The 18131-nt window shown below is 41.0% G+C and overlaps 1 protein-coding gene across 2 annotated transcripts in view; it reads right to left on the bottom strand.

Moving 5' to 3' along the window:
• The window catches only part of DEUP1 (deuterosome assembly protein 1), an 83589-nt gene extending 73307 nt beyond the window's left edge, over positions 1 to 10282 (bottom strand). For both annotated transcript variants that reach the window (XM_047693268.1, XM_047693267.1), the window contains exons 1-2: positions 10153 to 10282; positions 8712 to 8782 (exon numbers count right to left, since the gene is read on the bottom strand). In XM_047693268.1, coding sequence (XP_047549224.1) covers positions 8712 to 8758 — 47 coding nt within the window. In that variant the 5' untranslated portion in view covers positions 8759 to 8782; positions 10153 to 10282. The remainder of the gene's footprint in view (positions 1 to 8711; positions 8783 to 10152) is intronic.
• Between the last annotated feature and the right edge of the window lie 7849 nt (positions 10283 to 18131).

Genomic DNA, 18131 nt, shown 5'->3' on the forward strand with positions numbered 1-18131 from the left:
AGCCTGCTTCTCCCTCCTCCTCTCCACTCCCCCTGCTTGTACTCTCTCTCCCTCAAAAAAATAGATAAAATCTTTAAAAAAGAATATTTTACTGCAACTTATTAACCTGTTAATATATTAATTACACTAGAATATTTTACAAATTATAATTAAAATTGTATTAAACTAAGAAACTGGGAAGTAAAGTTGTGATTATGAATTAATACATCTCAGAGGGAAAGAACACATAAAAGGTTAAGAAAGATGCACACACAGAGTACTGCTTTAAAGATCTTTCTGAATTAGATGTGAAAAGTTTATGCTTTATTATCCATCTGCCTTGGCTCTTTGAAAATATGACTTTCATGGCAGATAAAAAAAAATTGGCAGATCATGCAGCAGATTTTTAGGAAGGATTTGGTAAGATTCTATGAACAAGATCAATGACTAAGATGTAAGTCACAGAATCAAAAATGGAGTAAATGATTTAGTAGAGAAAAATGAGACTTTTTGTTGAAGATAGATGAACATAAATATTTTTCCTTCCCAAATCCTACTAAAATAAGGCAAAGGGATATGTTTAACCTACAAGGGCAAAGATAATGGTAGCCAGCAGTAGACAAAGCCAAGGAGCAACCCAGTGAAGTGGAAGGTAAGTGCTGGCAGCCCAATTTACACCCTCTAAGCCGGAGAATTTAGAAGAGTGTTCTCTAGAATCTGATCAGCCTGAGACAGGGACTGAACAAGACGAGGCTGATGACATGCCTTGACACTCCCTGTCAACAAGCACCTTCTGTATACATCCGAGTTTCCTGTCAGCTTTGACTCTGCCATCTTACACAGGGGTGAGCAGCCGGCAATTACAGACATTTGAGGAAAGCAGTTCACGCAACTAGGTCAAATATAAACAGAAAGACATTTTTGGAAGGAAATCATGAAGAAGAAAACTTAAAAATTATAGTTAAGTTTCTAGAATTCTTAATTCCAGGAGAAAACAAAACATTTTATAAGAAAGGAAGAGTCGCTACAGCATGCAATATGGCTCAGAGGTGAGGAGCATTTATAAAGGCATAACGAGGCAAACAGAATGTTGATGAAATCAGAATTAGGGTGTATTGGGTGGATGGAAGAATGGGAAGTATGGCTGTGTGTGTGTGTGTGTGTGTGTGTGACTGTATGTGTGGGACTGTGTGTGTATTTATGTGTGGGACTGTGTGTATGTGTGTGACTGTATGTTTGTGACTGTGTATGTGTATGTGTGCGACTGTATATATGTGTATGTGTGTGACGGGGCTGTGTGTATGTACATGTGTGGGAGTATATGTATGTGTATGACTATATGAATGTGTATGTATGTGACTGTGTATGTGTATGTGTGGTACTGTCTATGTGTGTATATGTGGGACTATGTGTGTGTGTGTGTATGACTATATGTGTATGTGTGGGACTGTGTATGTGTATGTGTGGGACTGTGTGTATGTGTATGTGTGTGACTGTGTATATGTGGGACTGTGTGTATGACTGTGTATGTGTGGGACTGTATGTATGTGTGTATGTTGGACTATGTGTGTGTATGTATGACTGTGTATGTGTATGTGTATGTGTGGGACTGTGTGTATATGCATATGTGTGGCTGTGTATGTGTATGTTTGGGACTGTGTGTGTGTGTATGTGTGTGACTGTGTATGTGTAGGACTGTGTGTATGACTGTGTATGTGTATGTGTGGGACTGTATGTATGTGTATATGTTGGACTATGTGTGTGTATGTATGACTGTGTATGTGTATGTGTGGGACTGTGTGTATGTGCATGAGTGTGACAGTGTATGTGTATGTGTGGGACTGTATGTTTGCGTTTATGTAGGACTATGTGTATGTGTGTATGTATGACTGTATGTGTATTGTGGGACTGTGTATATGTGTATGTGTGGGACTCTGTGTATGTGTATGTATGACTGTATATGTGTATGTGTGGGACTGTGTGTGTGGACTCTGTGTACGTGCATGTGTGTGGCTGTGTATGTGTATGTGTGGGACTGTGTATGTGTGGGACTGTGTGTATGTGCATGAGTGTGACAGTGTATGTGTATGTGTGGGACTGTATGTTTGCGTTTATGTAGGACTATGTGTATGTGTGTATGTATGACTGTGTATGTGTATGTGTGAGACTGTGTGTATGTGTACGTGTGTGACTCTGTGTGTGTGTGTGTGTGTGTGTATGTGTGTGTATGAGACTCTGTATATGGTGGGGATGAAGTGGCGGAGGCAGGAAAAATAACCAAAATGGGCATCAATAGATAATGCCTAAAACCGAAAAATCAACAAGTAGCAAAATAATTATGTTATATAAAGATACGGAGATAAATACCAAAATAATCCGCCAAAAGAATTTCCTCTGGGGAATGGAAAACTGGGGAGACAACAGGAGACTGTTGTTTTTTGATAACAGTGATAAGGAACCAAATGACTTTTTAAACTATATATATGTATAACTCAACAAAGAAAGATCTGGATAAATGTTCTGTTTCAGTTAGAAAAGATATTTTAAAGAAGTAAGCCACTATAGGGGAATCCACTTACACAAGGGGAAAAAAACATTTCTTAAAAGCAACACTCTGGAATTCATACATTTTGGAACTCTATATATGCATTTTGTTGAGTTTAGGATTATTCAATGCATTTTATTCTGATAAAATTCCTATTTAGAAATGCCCTTTAGGGGTGCCTGGGTGGCTCAGTCAGTTAACCCTCTGACTTTGGCTCAGGTCATGATCTCACGGTCCTGGCATGGTTGCTGGTACTAAAGATCTCAGGAGAGGCAGTAAAAACAAGAAGTCAGTGCTGAAATAAAAGTGAGAAAACTCAAGAAACTCCTCCAGGACAACAATGGAAATTACAAGAGGAAAGAAAAAGATCAGATCCTTCTAGGAGATGAGACTGACAGAAGAGAGTGGTGAATCATTAACCAAAGAAATAGAAGAAAATGTCACTGAGTTGAGGAGATCTGAATCTTTTGTGCAAAAGAGTTCACCAAATGCTGTGAAGGATTACTGCTAAAGAATCCGTACCTAGAAAGTTTTCCTAATAAATTGTAAGTTCGAAGGATAAAAAGAAATCCTATAAACTTTCACACACACATACAGAGAAAGAGAGAGAGAAAGGAAGGAAGGAGGGAAGAACAAACCTGAAAGAGAGCCCGGCATTACATCAGGCTGCCTGCTCAGTGAGGTGTCTGCTTCTCCTCCTCCCGTTGCCCCTCCCCCTGCTTGGGCTCTGTCTCTGTCTCTCTCAAATAAATAAATAAAAGCTTTAAAAAAATATTCACTGACAACTTAAAAATAGGATGTAAAACTTCTAAGAGAAAATGAGGAAAAAGAAAATTAGATCAGACTAGTAAGTTTGGGGAAATCAAAATGGGTCAAATATTAGCATAAGTAAATAAATGAATAAATAAATAAATCCTCTTTTTAATGGCAAAGACTCTCCAATTGAGGTATATTTTTAAATCTAATCATATGTTCTTTACAAGAAACACAATATGATATAAAAAATTTCAAAACAAGAGTGTGAGATGATAGAAAATACAGACTGGTCTATGTCCCGATTCCTGGCACAGAGCTGCTAAAATCCTTGCCATTTCCTAAGTGATAATAGCACCAGGACCATCTTTTGCTCTAACATCTCGACTTTGACCTGGGTTCCTGGCCCAGGGCTCCTGAAACTTTTGTAATTTCCCAGGTGATAGAAGTGCCTTTTATTCTAATGAGGCAATCCTGGGTGGTCTCCTGGCCAAGGGCTAGTCACTTCGAAGACCAAGCCAAGATTGGAAGCTTGGAATTTTCAGCCCCACCTTCCATTCTCTTGAGAAGGGAGAAAGACTGCAAATGGAGTTAATGGTCCATTAGGCCTATTCGATGGAGTGGCCATAGAAATCCCCAACGCAACAGGGTTCGGAGAGCTTCTGGGTCAGTAAGACAGGAAGTGCTGGGAGGCTGCCCGCCTGGCAAGAGCCTGGAAGCCAAGCATGACTTCCCACACACCTTACCTTGCCTCTCTTCCATCTGGTGGTTTATCTGTAGCCTTTCTCCTTCATCCTGGTAAACATGTTTCCCCACCTTCTGTGAACTGCTCTGGCAAATTAGGTGGGGGGCACTGGAATGTCCCATCTACAGCCGCCCGAAGCACAGGCAGCAACCTGGGCTTGCTCCTGGCATCTAAAGTGGCAGCAGGAGCAGCCTTGTGGGGCTGAGCTCTTCACCTGTGTGGCCTCGCGCCATCTCCAGGTAGGTGGTGTCAGAATTGTGTTAAATTGTAGGAACCTGGCGTGGGGGGACACAGACAATCGCTCGGTGGGGGGAAACCTCCACACATTTGATGACCAGAAGTGTCAGAAGTGAAGTGTTCTCTGTGAAGATAAAGGCACACAGGGAAGAAAGACATAGGAGAGAAGAACTGGTTTCTCCCTAAAGAGAAAGGAAAAGACTGAGTTTCTTCCATTACAAAAGGGTGATGATCAAGGACATTACAGACTCAAGTAAATGAAAGAGAGAGCAGAGGTGGCAATATGAATATCAGGCGAAGCAGAATTTCAACAACAAAAAAACACATGAACCTATACTTGTGAGTTCTTTCATAAAGCTACATTGTGTAATGCATCAAGATACAACATCCACGAACCTCAATGTATTAAGCAACAGAACACTGAAATCTGTTTCAGATTTCATTCATAGAATGAAATGGTAGACAAAAAACTAGACAAAAACTGTTTTGAATATAAGAATTGGACAAAACGGGGCGCCTGGGTGGCTCTGTGGGTTAAAGACTCTGCCTTCGGCTCAGGTCATGATCCCAGGGTCCTGGGATCGAGCCCTGCATCGGGCTCTCTGCTCCGCGGGGAGCCTGCTTCCTCCTCTCTCTCTCTGCCTACTTCTGATCTCTGTTTGTCAAATAAATAAATAAAAAATCTTAAAAAAAAAAAAAGAATTGGACAAAACTACAATATGGTAAAGAGCTTTCTTAAAATTTGACAGATCAAATAGACAAAATGTAAGGTAACGATGGATTTGAAAAACATGATTTAAACATAGTAAAAGGTCGGATGACCTGTGTGAAAATTTTTTAACATTTTTATGTAAGCATTAGAGAATATACATGAGTTTTCAAATGTCCAAAGGACATTTCTAACAGCTCATCATGCAAGAGATTATAAGAACACGGTAAACAAAACTGGAATATTGGATGGGCCACAGTGGCGGTAGTGAGATTAGAAAGTAATAGTAATAAAAATATAATTATCCCCCCACCCTTGGAAGTTACATGTCTTAAATATCTCAAATTAGTCACAGAGGAAAGCAAAATTGAAATACCAGGCTATTTAGAAAATGAGAGTGGAAACACCAATAGTATGGCCCACAGCAGAGCTGTATTCAGGAGAAACTTGAGTTTTGATGCTTTTATTACTTAAAGAAATCATAAAATTCAGAAATCATAAGAATAACTGAACCAGATTTTTCAACTCAAAAATCAGGAGAACAAGATAAATAAAAGAAATCATATAAGGACAAGCTAGTAAGAGTAGAAATTAAGAAGGAAACAGAAACAAAGCAAAATCTAGACAAGGTGCTCTTTAACAGGCCCAATACGAATAGACCTTTTGTTCATTCTGCAGTAATTTATGTTCTGGGCACACACTCTAAAAACAAACGGAAAGGACAAACTCAGATATGGGTGTTTTGATTAGAAGGACTGTAGGTTGATTAATACAACAGAAATGTAAACACCTATAATCGGGGGAATCATGGATTTAAAATTAAAATCAAACCCTGTGATAACCCAAGTGTCAGAAAATAATGATTCACCCAACAAGTGTTCTGTGCAGAAGCTCCCTCCTTATACCTTTACACTTTCTGTTCTTACTGTCTCCAGAGCTCTCTTTGCCCAATACAATCTCTGCTCCAATGCCACCTTACCAGGAACCTTGTTTGATCATCCCATTCAATCTCCTATCCTTAGCCTGCTTTGTTTTTCTTCATATGACCATATGAAACATTTCATATCTCCCATTAACCCTTGGAGGAGTGGCCTTGTTTCATTCACTGCTCTCTTCCTTGTGCTGAGACCAGTCAATGGCTTATAGTAGACTCTAGATATCTGTTAGATGATGTGCCACAAAATATTACTGTGCATGTAGGTGACATGGTTTGCTCTTTAACATGCCCCTGATGAGGTTTTATTGCCTTTATGATCTAGATTTTTACATATTATCTCAATAGCATGAAGGACAGAAGCAAAGCCAATCTGGCTGTCCATGCTTTGTAGACTGTGGTAGACAACATCTGGTCCCACGCATGCTGGGATGAGTAGGGTAGTTCCTCATGGAAACCTCTAGTGATTCTCACTCACTTCTGGCTTGTAGTTACATTGTACCCAGACAAGCTCTATGACTCTCGACTAATTCTAAGTTCTTTAAGGTCTGTTTCTTATTGATCTTTGTATAAACCAAGAGACTTAATGTTGTGCTTGCCATGCATTCAATATTATGCACATTCCCCCCGAAAGAATGAATGAAGACAAACAGCAGTCCCCATGGCCTCAGATCTGCAAGAGTGAAGAGGTATCTGGTACCAACCAAAGGTTCAAGACCTTCAGTCTGCCTCTTAGCCCTCAGTGCCATCATCACATCAGGGACCTAACACCTGTTCAATCCTGGATCCTAACCTGGCTCTTCTGCACATAGTAGGCAGGCTGCTCCCACATCTCACTGCCACCCATTTCCAGTGTAGCAAAGCCTGCAGGGATTAGAGCCACATGTATCTGAATTCAAATTCTGCTTTTTCATCAACTAGTTGTACATTCTCATTCTGGAGCAATTTGCTGCTTTCTTTCTCTTTCTTTCTACCTTTCTGAGCTCAGAAATACAGCAAAGGCTGCTAACTGTCTGCCAGTATTCATTCTTCTTCCTTTTATCACCTAGGCTATAGCTGGCCATCGAGCTACTCAGAGACCACATGTCCCAACCTCTTCCAGCAGCTAGCTAGCTATAGTTCTGGGACGAAGTTCTGGCCCACGGGAAATGGCTAGAAGTGAGGCCTGCTATTTCCAGGACACATTCCAAAAAGGACCCAAATCTCCTCTCCTCTTGCCCTGGCCCTTTCCCTCTGGCAGGAGCACAGGGGTGGAAGCTGAAGCCATAGCTTCGGGTCCAGACATAAAAATCATGTAGGGAGGATGGCAGAACTGCCCTCCCAGTCCTGGGCTGCTTATCCCAAAACTTGTCTATGAAACAGAAATAAACTTCATCTTATTTAAACCACTGTATTTTTGGGGTCTCTTTATTACAAGACCTTAGACTCAAGTCTAACAAGCACTTGATTTTCTTAGTTATACAATGAAAACAGTATCCAGCCAGGCTGTTGCAAGATGTGTGCAGCAAGATCTAGAAAACTGACCGTTGTTCTTACCCAAACCTGTGCAGCTTTCCTTTAGCCTGATGTCAAAGTCATGGTCTGAGCAGAACAACTGAAAGCAGTTATTGGAGTGGTTTGACAAGTGCAAGTCAGACACAGTCAAGATTAGGCACTAGAGCACCACTCCTACCCACTGTCCCTCCCATGTTCACCCCTCACCTGCCCCCGCTTCCCAGTCCCCAGCTTTGGGGTTGGCCAGCGGCCAGCTGACTAATGAAACAACAGGAAAAGAAACCTTTGTGGTCCTGGTGGCATGGGAGGGGTGGGGACAAGATATCTGTGAAAGGGAATTTAATTTTTTACAATGGGGAACGCTGTACAAATTTTATTCCTTATCTCTTCATGAAACCTTTGGTAAAATATCCAAACAACAATAAGTTGTTTGGGAAGTCAAATCTTTTTTTTTTTTTTTATAATAGTCTTTTTTTTTTTTTTAAGATTTTATTTATTTATTTATTTGACAGAGAGACATCACGAGTGGTCAGAGAGGCAGGCAGGAGAGGGGCGGGGGAAGCAGGCTCCCTGCTGAGGAGAGAGTACAATGTGGGCTTGATCCCAGGACCCTGGGATCATGACCTGAGCTGAAGGCAGAGGCTTAACCCACTTGAGCCACCCAGGCACCCCCAAATCTTTTTTTTTTTAATTTTATTAAGTTTTAAAATTTTAATTCCAGGATAGTTAACATATTGTTATATTAGTGTCAGGTATACAATATAGTGATTCAGCAGTCTATACATAATCCAGCACTCATCATGATAAGGACACTTTCATCCTTTTCACCTATTTCACCCATCCCACCATCCACCTGCCCTCTGGTGACCATCAGTTTGTTCTCTGTAGTTTGGAGTCTGTACAAGCCAAATCTGTTCTGAGGTTATGTTTACGGGTTGAGCTCAGCCTTAAGGGCAAGTGTGGAGGGAAACCTGGGATACTCAGTGCAGCAAGAAAGGAACAAACTGGGTGGGACATGCTGGGAACCCAAGAGCCGCACATTGGCCTTTGTGGGCAGCCATCATCGTAAAACACCAGAAAAACTCACTAAAAGTTGGAAAATGGTGATTTTTGAGTACAGACCCATAGTCAAAATTGGAAAGATTAGCACCATAGGTTCTTGATTAGAATCACTTGAATTTCCCTCCATCTACCTCACCAATACTAATCGGTACATCCTACTATTAATATTCAAATTTCAAAATTCATGTATTATCTGGGAGTTTAGGAGATAAAGACTCACTTATTAAACAGAAAATTTTCAATCAACACTTACCCCATCGCATTATGGGTTTGGTTCTCCATGTCAAGAAACTGCTGCATCTGGTTTGTGTCTTGATTTTTAATCTGTTGGGGGGAAAATGATCTAGATTACTAAAACACTTACTTTATCAACCTATAAAACAGGAAAATTCTACTATTGGCAAACCGTGGAAGGTGTGCTTCTCCAAGGTTAGTAGCTCTTGATTCTACAAAACGTAGAAATTTGGGCCTTTATTTATTTTTTTAATTTTTATTTATTTATTTGACAGACAGAGATCACAAGTAGGCAGAGAGGCAGGCAGAGAGAGGGGGAAGGAGGCTCCCCGCTGAGCAGAGAGCCCGATGTGGGGCTCGATCTCAGGACCCTGAGATCATGACCTGGGCCGAAGGCAGAGGCTTAATCCACTGAGCCACCCGGGTACCCCTGGGCCTTTTTAAAAATCCCTCCCCTGTATTTATGACATAGGCTTAGTCATAAGTTGAAATAGGTGGTATTGGCTGAAACGAGCGTTCATTGGCTATTTTCTGAAGAACAGCTTGGCACCAGGTACCTTGCAAAGTGCTCATCACAAGAGATGAGTAAAACAGAATTCCTGTTGTAGAGGAGTTACAGCTAAATGTTCTCAAACTTTCCTTTCTTGTCCCTTAAAAGTTTGCCTTTTATTTGAGTAAATTCTCTCTTTGGCCCTTTCTGGGCTTTGTTAGAATGAATATACCACGAGATTTAGGACAAACGGACTAAGAGTTGCCTAAAAATATAAATCTTACAATTCCTCAGTGGCTTTTTGGGCACCTGCTTATCTGGATGTTAGTACTTGCCTAAATTATAAAAAAGAAAAGAAAGATAAAAAAGTTTTCCCAGGCAACAAAGTTTTAATTACAACTACAACATATGAGGATAAGTGGACAAAGTACTGAAAAGAACTTCAGCTGCTCTGAATCACTGAATTGAAGCCAATTAAATAGCATTCAAGATGGTAGATCGAAGAGGAAGACTTCCCAGCTCACATCATTTCCAAATTAAGGGAATTTAAAGAGAGGATCTGAGACTGTGTGTGGAGCGGAGAGGCGAGTAGCAGGAATGGGGAGGGAAAACTTGACAGAACAGACAGATGAGTAAACTGATTTTGCAGGTTCTTCCTGTCACTCACTTTAACGTCAGGGAAACTGAGGCACAGACAAGCTAGTTGACTTGCCCAAGGCCACAAAGCTAGAACCTACACCTGCTGACTCAGGGAGACGGGGCTCTGGGTTCTGCGCTACCCTCGGGACATCCCAGGCTCTCCCCGCCAGCGCGCGCCCCCCGCCCCGGACTGCGCACGGCTCACGTCCAGCCCCCCAGCGCAGCAGCCGGACTGTAGGGGTCCCCGGGGCCCACCCTGGGCAGGCCTGGCCGAGGAGCGAGGTCGAGGGCGGAGGGTCGAAACCGGGTCCCGGGAACCAGGGCGGGTTACCTGCGCCGCGCCGCGCTCTCCCGAGAGGTCTGAGGCCCCCGGAGCAGGAACGCCAGGGTCAACCCCCGCCCGGCCCTGCCCCAGGGGCCCTGCCGCCCGCCGCCGCCCGCTGCCGCGCTCCCGCCACCCGGGCCCGCCCTCCGCGCGGCCTCCGAGGCCGTTAGGGCCTCTCCCTCCCGGCCACCCTACCGCCCGCCGCACCGCCACTGGTTGCCATGGCGACGCGGCCGGAATTCGCTGCCGCTGCGGCCGCCTCAGGGAAGCGGAGCGGGGGGATGGGCTCGGCGGCAGCAGCAGCGGAGCAGCCTTGCTGGGTGGCACCCGCGCCCTCGCCCTTCCCGGGTTACCCGTGCGGTGTCTGCTCCCTGGACAGTCTTCCCCGAGACCTTATTCTGGGTCCTTTCCTCATCGTGGCTTTCCCTAGCCCAGGGCCGGAGAAATATTTGTTCACGTTTCTTTTCTTTTCTTTCTTTCCTTCTTTCTTTCCTTCCTTCTTTCTTTTCTTTTCTCTTTTCCTTTCTTTTCTCTTTTCTTTTCTCTTTTCTTTCTTTCTTTCTTTCTTTCTTTCTTTCTTTCTTTCTTTCTTTCTTTCTTTCTTTCTTTCTTTCTTTCTTTCTTTCTATCCCATTTGTAAGTAACCTCTATACCCAAGGTGGGGCTCGAACTCACAACCCGAGATCAGAGCGTCTCATGCTCTACTAACTGAATGAGCCAGCCATTCTCCCCAGCATCCAACTTTCTTAAATCCCCCTGGGCCTCCTCCCTCTCAACCACCTTTGAAATAGTATGAAAAATGAAATACACTTGGGGTAAAGAGAACTACCTTTCTCTTGGCCAAGGCCAAGGTGTCCTTCCCCTCGCAAGAACGGGGCGGGGGGGGGGGGGCGTCAGTTAAAGCTGCATTGCTCCGCCCACAGCCGCTCAGCCAACAGCAGCAGCTGTACCTGTCTTTCCCATACAGCGCCCAGGTCCTTACCACAACTTTGCCAGTTAGGCGGAGCAGACAGGATTGCCTCCCTTTTTTAGGGAGAAGGAAATAGCTCCTAAGTAGGGTTAGGAGGGAACCGAGTGACTGATTCCAGATTCTTTTCTTTTTTCACTAAATTCCAAGAATAATTGATGATAGAATCTCTGTGTCATAGTTCTGATTTCAAAGAACAGGAAAGAATATATGCATATATACATGTATACATACACGCGATTTTTTCTGTTGATACCTTGGGTGATATTTTTAAGCATTTGAATTTGTAATTGGAAAATATTTTTGCACCAATTTTAGGAACATCATTCTTTCTCGGAAATCTGGATGATTAACATCTAATTCTTAAAAATCTTTTCTTTGCACTCCGCTTTCATGACAGTAACATTAATTTGCTCCTTAAAATTACTGTCAATTTACCATTGACCCCAATCCCTCCATCCAGGTTCCATTTGAATTTCAAAAAACCGTCTGCTGTTTCTTGACAAATTGAGTTTCCTAGATGAATTGTGTAAAGTAATTTAGGTCATTAGTTCTAATAAGTGTTTCATAGCTCTCATTATGATTGAATGAAGAGAGTGATCATTTCATCTTAACTTGAAACTTTCCATTATTCTGGAAACCTTAAGTCATATTCTTTATTCTTGTCTAAACTTAATGGGTCAATGTATTTATTCTGACCCGAAGAAGGGAAAATGGAAGTAGGAACAAATTTAATGGAGTTTCGGGATGTCCAATATCACTCATGCTGTGTAGCGCTTTACCACTGGTAAGTACGTTCATGCTCATTATTCCTTTAGATGCTCAGAAGTACCATGTGACATGTATAACAGGGGTTATTCCAGCTCCTTTTGGCAGATTAGGAACCTGAACCTCGGAATAGTGAATTTGTCCAAGATGATACATCTAGTTCAAATGCAGCTAAGATAATGATCCTAGATCGTTTTACTCTAAATGCTGTGCTCCTCAAACTCTGCCCAAACGTTAAGATTGAGTAGGTTTCTTGAGCAGACAGAATTTTGCATAGGTAACTGTAAATGTGTTTAAAGCCACATTTTTACAAAAAAGAATGGGTGTGGGCAGGGCGATAGAGTTTAAGAAGATTTAAATATAGGATGGAAACACTCCACTCAATTTAATAGGAATAGAGGCTTTCATATGGGGATGAAAGTTAAGGCTTGATATGGAAGACCTACCTTCCCACCACCTCACCACCCCTCACTGCTCAAATAAATACTAACTGCAAAGACTGGATTTACCCTGAAGTGGACCTATTATTTTACCTTTTCAGATGAAATTGTTTTGAAAGGGATGAGGAAAGCAGGAAGTCTCCGAGTCTAAAGGAGGAGACGATGAGTGTGACCAGGCTGCTGGGGAGAGATGGCAAAAGAGCTCGGTCCTGAAAGAGAATTGGAGGACACAGCAAGGACAGAATAAGACATAAAATATATAACCAGATATCTATATATATATGTATATATATGTGTGTGTATATATATATACATATATATATATATATATATATATATATATATATATAACCAGAAACGGTCAAAAGAGAGTATAGGAGACATGTATGTTTGAGGAATGAGAATGATCTGTGGAGGAGAAGCCAGAGGACCAATGATATAAAATAAATAATAATTGTACCCATGGACTGGACCTTAAAATGGAAAAAACAAAGTAGTTTTCACAGCATAACTTGTAATGCTAGCACAGAAAAGGAACATGCACTTAAGCATAAGTAAGCTTATATAAATTAACTTAACGTCTGTCTTTTTTACAAGGGAAATACTTATTTTTATATCTCCAAGAGAAGGTTCAGAAATTGTATAGACATTACAATAAAAAGTTAAGTCTATCTTATCCATAGAAAATATTTTAGAAGAAATGTTAACATAATAATGATCAAATAATCATAGAATAGAAGAAACCATAGAGGTGACGTGGTTCAACCTTTTCATTTTATATGAAAAAACTCAGATCTGAAGAGTTAAAATGATTTGACTACCTTCATTGCTAGTTAATAAGAAACATAGAGATTTTAGAGTGCTTTTTTATTATATTATGCTGCTTCTATAAATGGAAGCAAGTTGAGGAATTTTCTGGAGATACTTCAATACATATTCAGTACATATTCTAGTTGGGAATATAACTATTCAGGAAAAGGAAATTTAGTTTTTACAAACAAGATCACCATAGGGACAGTACTGTCCAATAGAAATATAATGCAAAACCACTTATGTAATTTTAAATATTCTAGTTGTCAAAAAAATAAAAAGAAGTAGGTGCAGTTAATTTTAACAATATACTTATTTAACTTAAGATATCCAAAATATTATTTCAACACATAGTCAATATAAAAAATTATTAAGATACTGTGCATTCTTTTTTTCCATACTAAGTTTTCAAAATCTCCTGTGTAGTTTATACTTACAGCACAATCAGTTCATAGAGCCATATTCACGTGCTCAATAGCCACATGTGACTGGTGGCTACCATATTGGACAGACCAGCCCCAGAATACAGGTGCCTGGCCAATGTACTAAAGCCCTTTGTTAAGTGTGAAGGGTCATGCAATGACAGAGATTCTAAATTATTTGGATGTGATTTGAGAGGGACTAAGAAAGTCTCCTCCACCATCTCTAGGTTGGAAGAAGAGAAATACATCCCTAGGACCCTTAGCAGGTCAGGGAGAGGTCTTTCACTGCGTTTTGATTCACAGTCCTATCAATTCTCCTAGTAAGGGCTGCTTCTCGAAAGAGAATTCAGAGTAAATGGGAGGTCCTTACCTCTTAGTTTTGGCTGGCCAGGGGCTTAGGTGCCAAAGGAGTGTGTCCTTCTGATAGGAATTATAAGCATCAGGACTCATTGTAGGTTCAGAAAACAAAACCAAAGTCTTTGGAAAATGGCAATCATAATTTTTTCCCTCACTTTGCCTTCTTATAGACCCTTAGTGTTTTAGCACTATGGTTTTGAAAAGTCATCCTCTCTTGAGCATTAAGGGGAATGAAGGATTCTGTATCAACTTGAGCTAAAGTTTCATGGATGGAATAACTTATTTCCTGGAATCGGGCACAGCAGGGGCAATGCTGAAGTGAAGAGTTCCCAGTGGGGAAAATGAATTTGGATCCCCCTCTGGGGAGTCAACTCTTCCTAGAAGTTCCTTTCTGTTAAAGCTTTTCAAGTCCCAAGCTAATAAGATAGTGAGAAAGTATTGGGTCAAAGTCTAGGAAAAGGCAAGAAATAACCTAGAGAAGTGGGCCCAGCCTCAATGCTGCTTTTGCCTGGAAGGCATTTGATGCTTTGGGAGGAATAACTACAAGACTGAGTAGCACTCAGTCTTGTAGTTATTGTTGGTCTTATCAAGCAAATGTGTTGGTCTTATCAAGCAAATGGAACAAAAGACAAAGCCTGGGCTCACTCCAAGTAAGGAGTTCGGCCTTTAAATTGGAACCCCACAGGGCGCCCTCAGGAATATGGTAAGATGGAAATAAATAAGCACCCTTAGTGACTTGCGACCCAGTTTTGGATTGCCTGGGTAATTCAGGACAGCCTCAATGTCAGAGCAAGGCTGAGGCAGTATTGGACTGGTGATTAAGACAGCAGGAGGGAGGAAGCAGACATTTTCTTTTTTTTTTTTTCTTTCTTTTTTTTTTTTTTTTTAAGATTTTATTTTATTTATTTGACAGACAGATCACAAGCAGACAGAGAGGCAAGCAGAGAGAGAGGAAGGGAAGCAGGCTCCCTGCTTCACAGAGAGCCTGATGTGGGGCTCGATCCCAGGACCCTGGGATCATGACCTGAGCCGAAGGCAGAGGCTTTAACCCGCTGAGCCACCCAGGTGTCCCAAGCAGACATTTTCTTTGGTGAAGATTCAAATTATTCAAGGCCTCAGATTACTCCAAAGAATAATTTCTCAAATACAGTGACCAGAACACACTCAAAGATAATCCAGGGCCAGGAAACAAGATACCCTCAGGGAAAATCAGTATAAACTACAGACCACAGATACCAAACCATGGAAACCTTAGATACTGGAATCAGAAAACAATTGTAAAACTCTATGGTTAAAGACATAAAAGACAAGATTGGAAAAGTCTTTAGGGAGACTAAATATAGAAAGTGACTTAGTGGGACATCTGGGTGGCTCAGTCAGTTGAGCATATGACTCTTGGTTTCTGCTCAGGTCATGGTCTCAGGGTTGTGGGATCGAGCCCCATGTCTGGCTGTGTACTCAACACAGTCTGCTTCAGATTCTCCCTCTCCCTCCCACTCACTCTTTCTGTCTCTCTCTCTCTCTCTCAAATAAAAAATAAATAAATAAATACTTTAAAAAAAACTGACTTAGCATATTTGAAAAGGAACCAAGTAGGAATTCTAGAACTAAGAAAAATTACTAACAACCAAAATTAAGAACACGATTGATGTATGTAATACTAGTTTGATACAGGTGCAGAGAGAATTTGTGAACTAGAGCATAGATCAGAAGAAAGCTTGCAGATGGTAGAGAGAAGACAAAACAATGAAAAATATTTTAAGATGAAGGTTTATAACTTTAGTATTTTTTGATATAGTTATTTGTAGTTATGAAAATAAAATAGATAATATATATGAACATACCTAGTATATGTCCTGGTCTGTATTGGGTACCCAAGAAGTATTTGTTTAATTTGAAATAAAAAATTTTAATTTGCATAACTTGCAAATCATCTTTGTCACTCTTTGTAATTCCCATTTCTGTGTCAAATGTTCAAGCTTCTCTTTTAATTTTTTTTTAAAGACTTTATTTATTTGACAAGGATATCAAGAGAGGAAACACAAGCAAGGGGAGGCAAAGGGAGAAGCAGGCTCCCCGCTGAGGAGGGAGCCTGGCATGGGGTTTGATTCCAGGATCCTGAGATCATGACCCAAGCTGAAGGCAGATGCTTAACCGACAGAGCCACTCAGATGTCCCAAGATATATTTATTTGAGAGAGAGAGAAACAGACAACTGGAGCAGGGCTGTGGGGAAGGGGAGAGGGAGAGAGAGAATCCTTAAACAGACTCACCGCTGAGTGGGGAGCCCAACGTGGGGCTCACAATTATGACCTGAGCCGAAGGCAGACATCTAACCAACTGAGCTACCCAGGTTCTCCAAAATGCCAGGAGATTTTTAGCAGATGCTGTGCTCGATGGATTTAAGTATTCGTCTTGAATCTTGTACAGAAACTCATTATCATCATAGACAAATAAGCCAACCACTGTAGTAGTAGAAATGGAAAGAAAGAAAGGGAAAAAAAGAAAGAAAGAAAGAGAGAAAGAAAAAGAATTATGATAAAAGAAGTGACAAGAAATCCTTGCAAATGACTGTTAAAAATTGTCCAGGTAATTCTGGTATTCCATTTTCCTCTCACAGAACATTTCTTTTCTATTCCTTTTAATAATCCCTTTTCTGAAGCTGTTCAAACCTCATTAAATTGTCATGTTGTCACGGTAGCCTTATCTCCAAACGCGAATTAACTATATGTTGAAGAAACATATAGTTTGAAGAAACATTTGAAGAAACATTTTTTTCTTCTATGGTGTTATGCCAATATTGCCAGTGAGGAGATTTGCAGCACTTTGAGAACTCTCAAGTAATAAAATTCTATTAGTCATAGTGCTATAAAGCTTCAAACTATATCTTCATGTTCATGTTCAGAAACCTAAATGGCTTTTTTTTTTCAACCATAGCAATTTCACTGGAGTAATACAGTTCTATAGTGGTGACTTATATCCTTTAATTAAGGTATTTGTCAGAATTAGGTATACCAGGATATAAGTAATACAGAATTTCTGTATACCATAAAATATATTCTGGGCTTGTTTTCACCTAAGTTCAGGAATGCAGGTCCAGGCCTCTAAGAGACTGAGTATTTCCTCTGAGGCTAAGAATGGCAGATAGTTTTCATTGGAAGACCCAGCTTCATTACCTAGAATAGATATTGGGAAGGTTTGTGAGTTTGTTTCCAGGCCCCAGAGGGAAAAAGAGCTGTTATCCATGAGTAATATCTCCCACAGACCAACAAGGGTTGCATTTTGCTCTCCAAAAGATTGTTCTCATTGTTTCTGTTTTCTTTCCTTTTGTTTCAATTTTAATTTTTATCTAACTTGTACATATGCATAGTTAGAAACTCAAATAGTCGTGGTTAAAGAGCCCCTTAGGAAGACGAAGGCTTATAATAAAAAACAGTCGTCTCCTGATGCAGCCCTTCCCACTCCTCATGTTCACTCCCAAGACGACCTTTTGAAGGTCCTGGGTTCTTCTTCTTTGCCCCAGCAGTTCTCAGGGTTGTTAGTTGCAAACAGCAGACCGACTCGGACAATTGGATAGCTCACAGGGGTGCTTAGTTTCTAGGAACAGAGGTTAAAGCCATGTGACACACTGCCCTAAAAAAAGAAAGTTCTACCACCGCTTCCGCACTGGTACCAGTGTGTTCGGAAACTCGACCTTGTGGCCATGTTCTGAAGCTCAGTGATTCTGCCACTCCCTCACTGGCCAAATGTTCTCCCCGGGGGCCCCTTCCTCCAGGTGCCCCCTTCTAAGGCAGACTCTCAAGGGAGCGAGTCTGGCAGTGGAGCTCAGGTCCCAGGTGACTATGCCAGCCGCCAAGGACACTGGAACAGAATTTGGGGGTTATTTTGGGGGCACATATGGCAGTAAATTTCCCAAATATAATAAGATGTACAAAAGGAGCTGGACAGACTGAAAAGAAATGACAAATATCTATCACAGCTTTTTAATGGATGAGTTTATTGTACTATTTTTAAATTTTGTATTTTACATACTACCTAGGCTGGTCCCCACCATTGAAGACAATCATAACTCCCCCAAACACAGATTTCTCTGCATCCACCCATCTGTATAACCATATATTTTTTCATAGATCAGTATTTGAGTTTACATTATTCTATCCATGTAAAATTATTTTTATCGGAGCCAATATCTTATTGTATTCTTTTCTTGTATGTTATGTTT

Source organism: Lutra lutra, chromosome 10 (genome assembly GCF_902655055.1).
Source record: "Lutra lutra chromosome 10, mLutLut1.2, whole genome shotgun sequence".
NCBI lineage: Eukaryota > Metazoa > Chordata > Mammalia > Carnivora > Mustelidae > Lutra > Lutra lutra.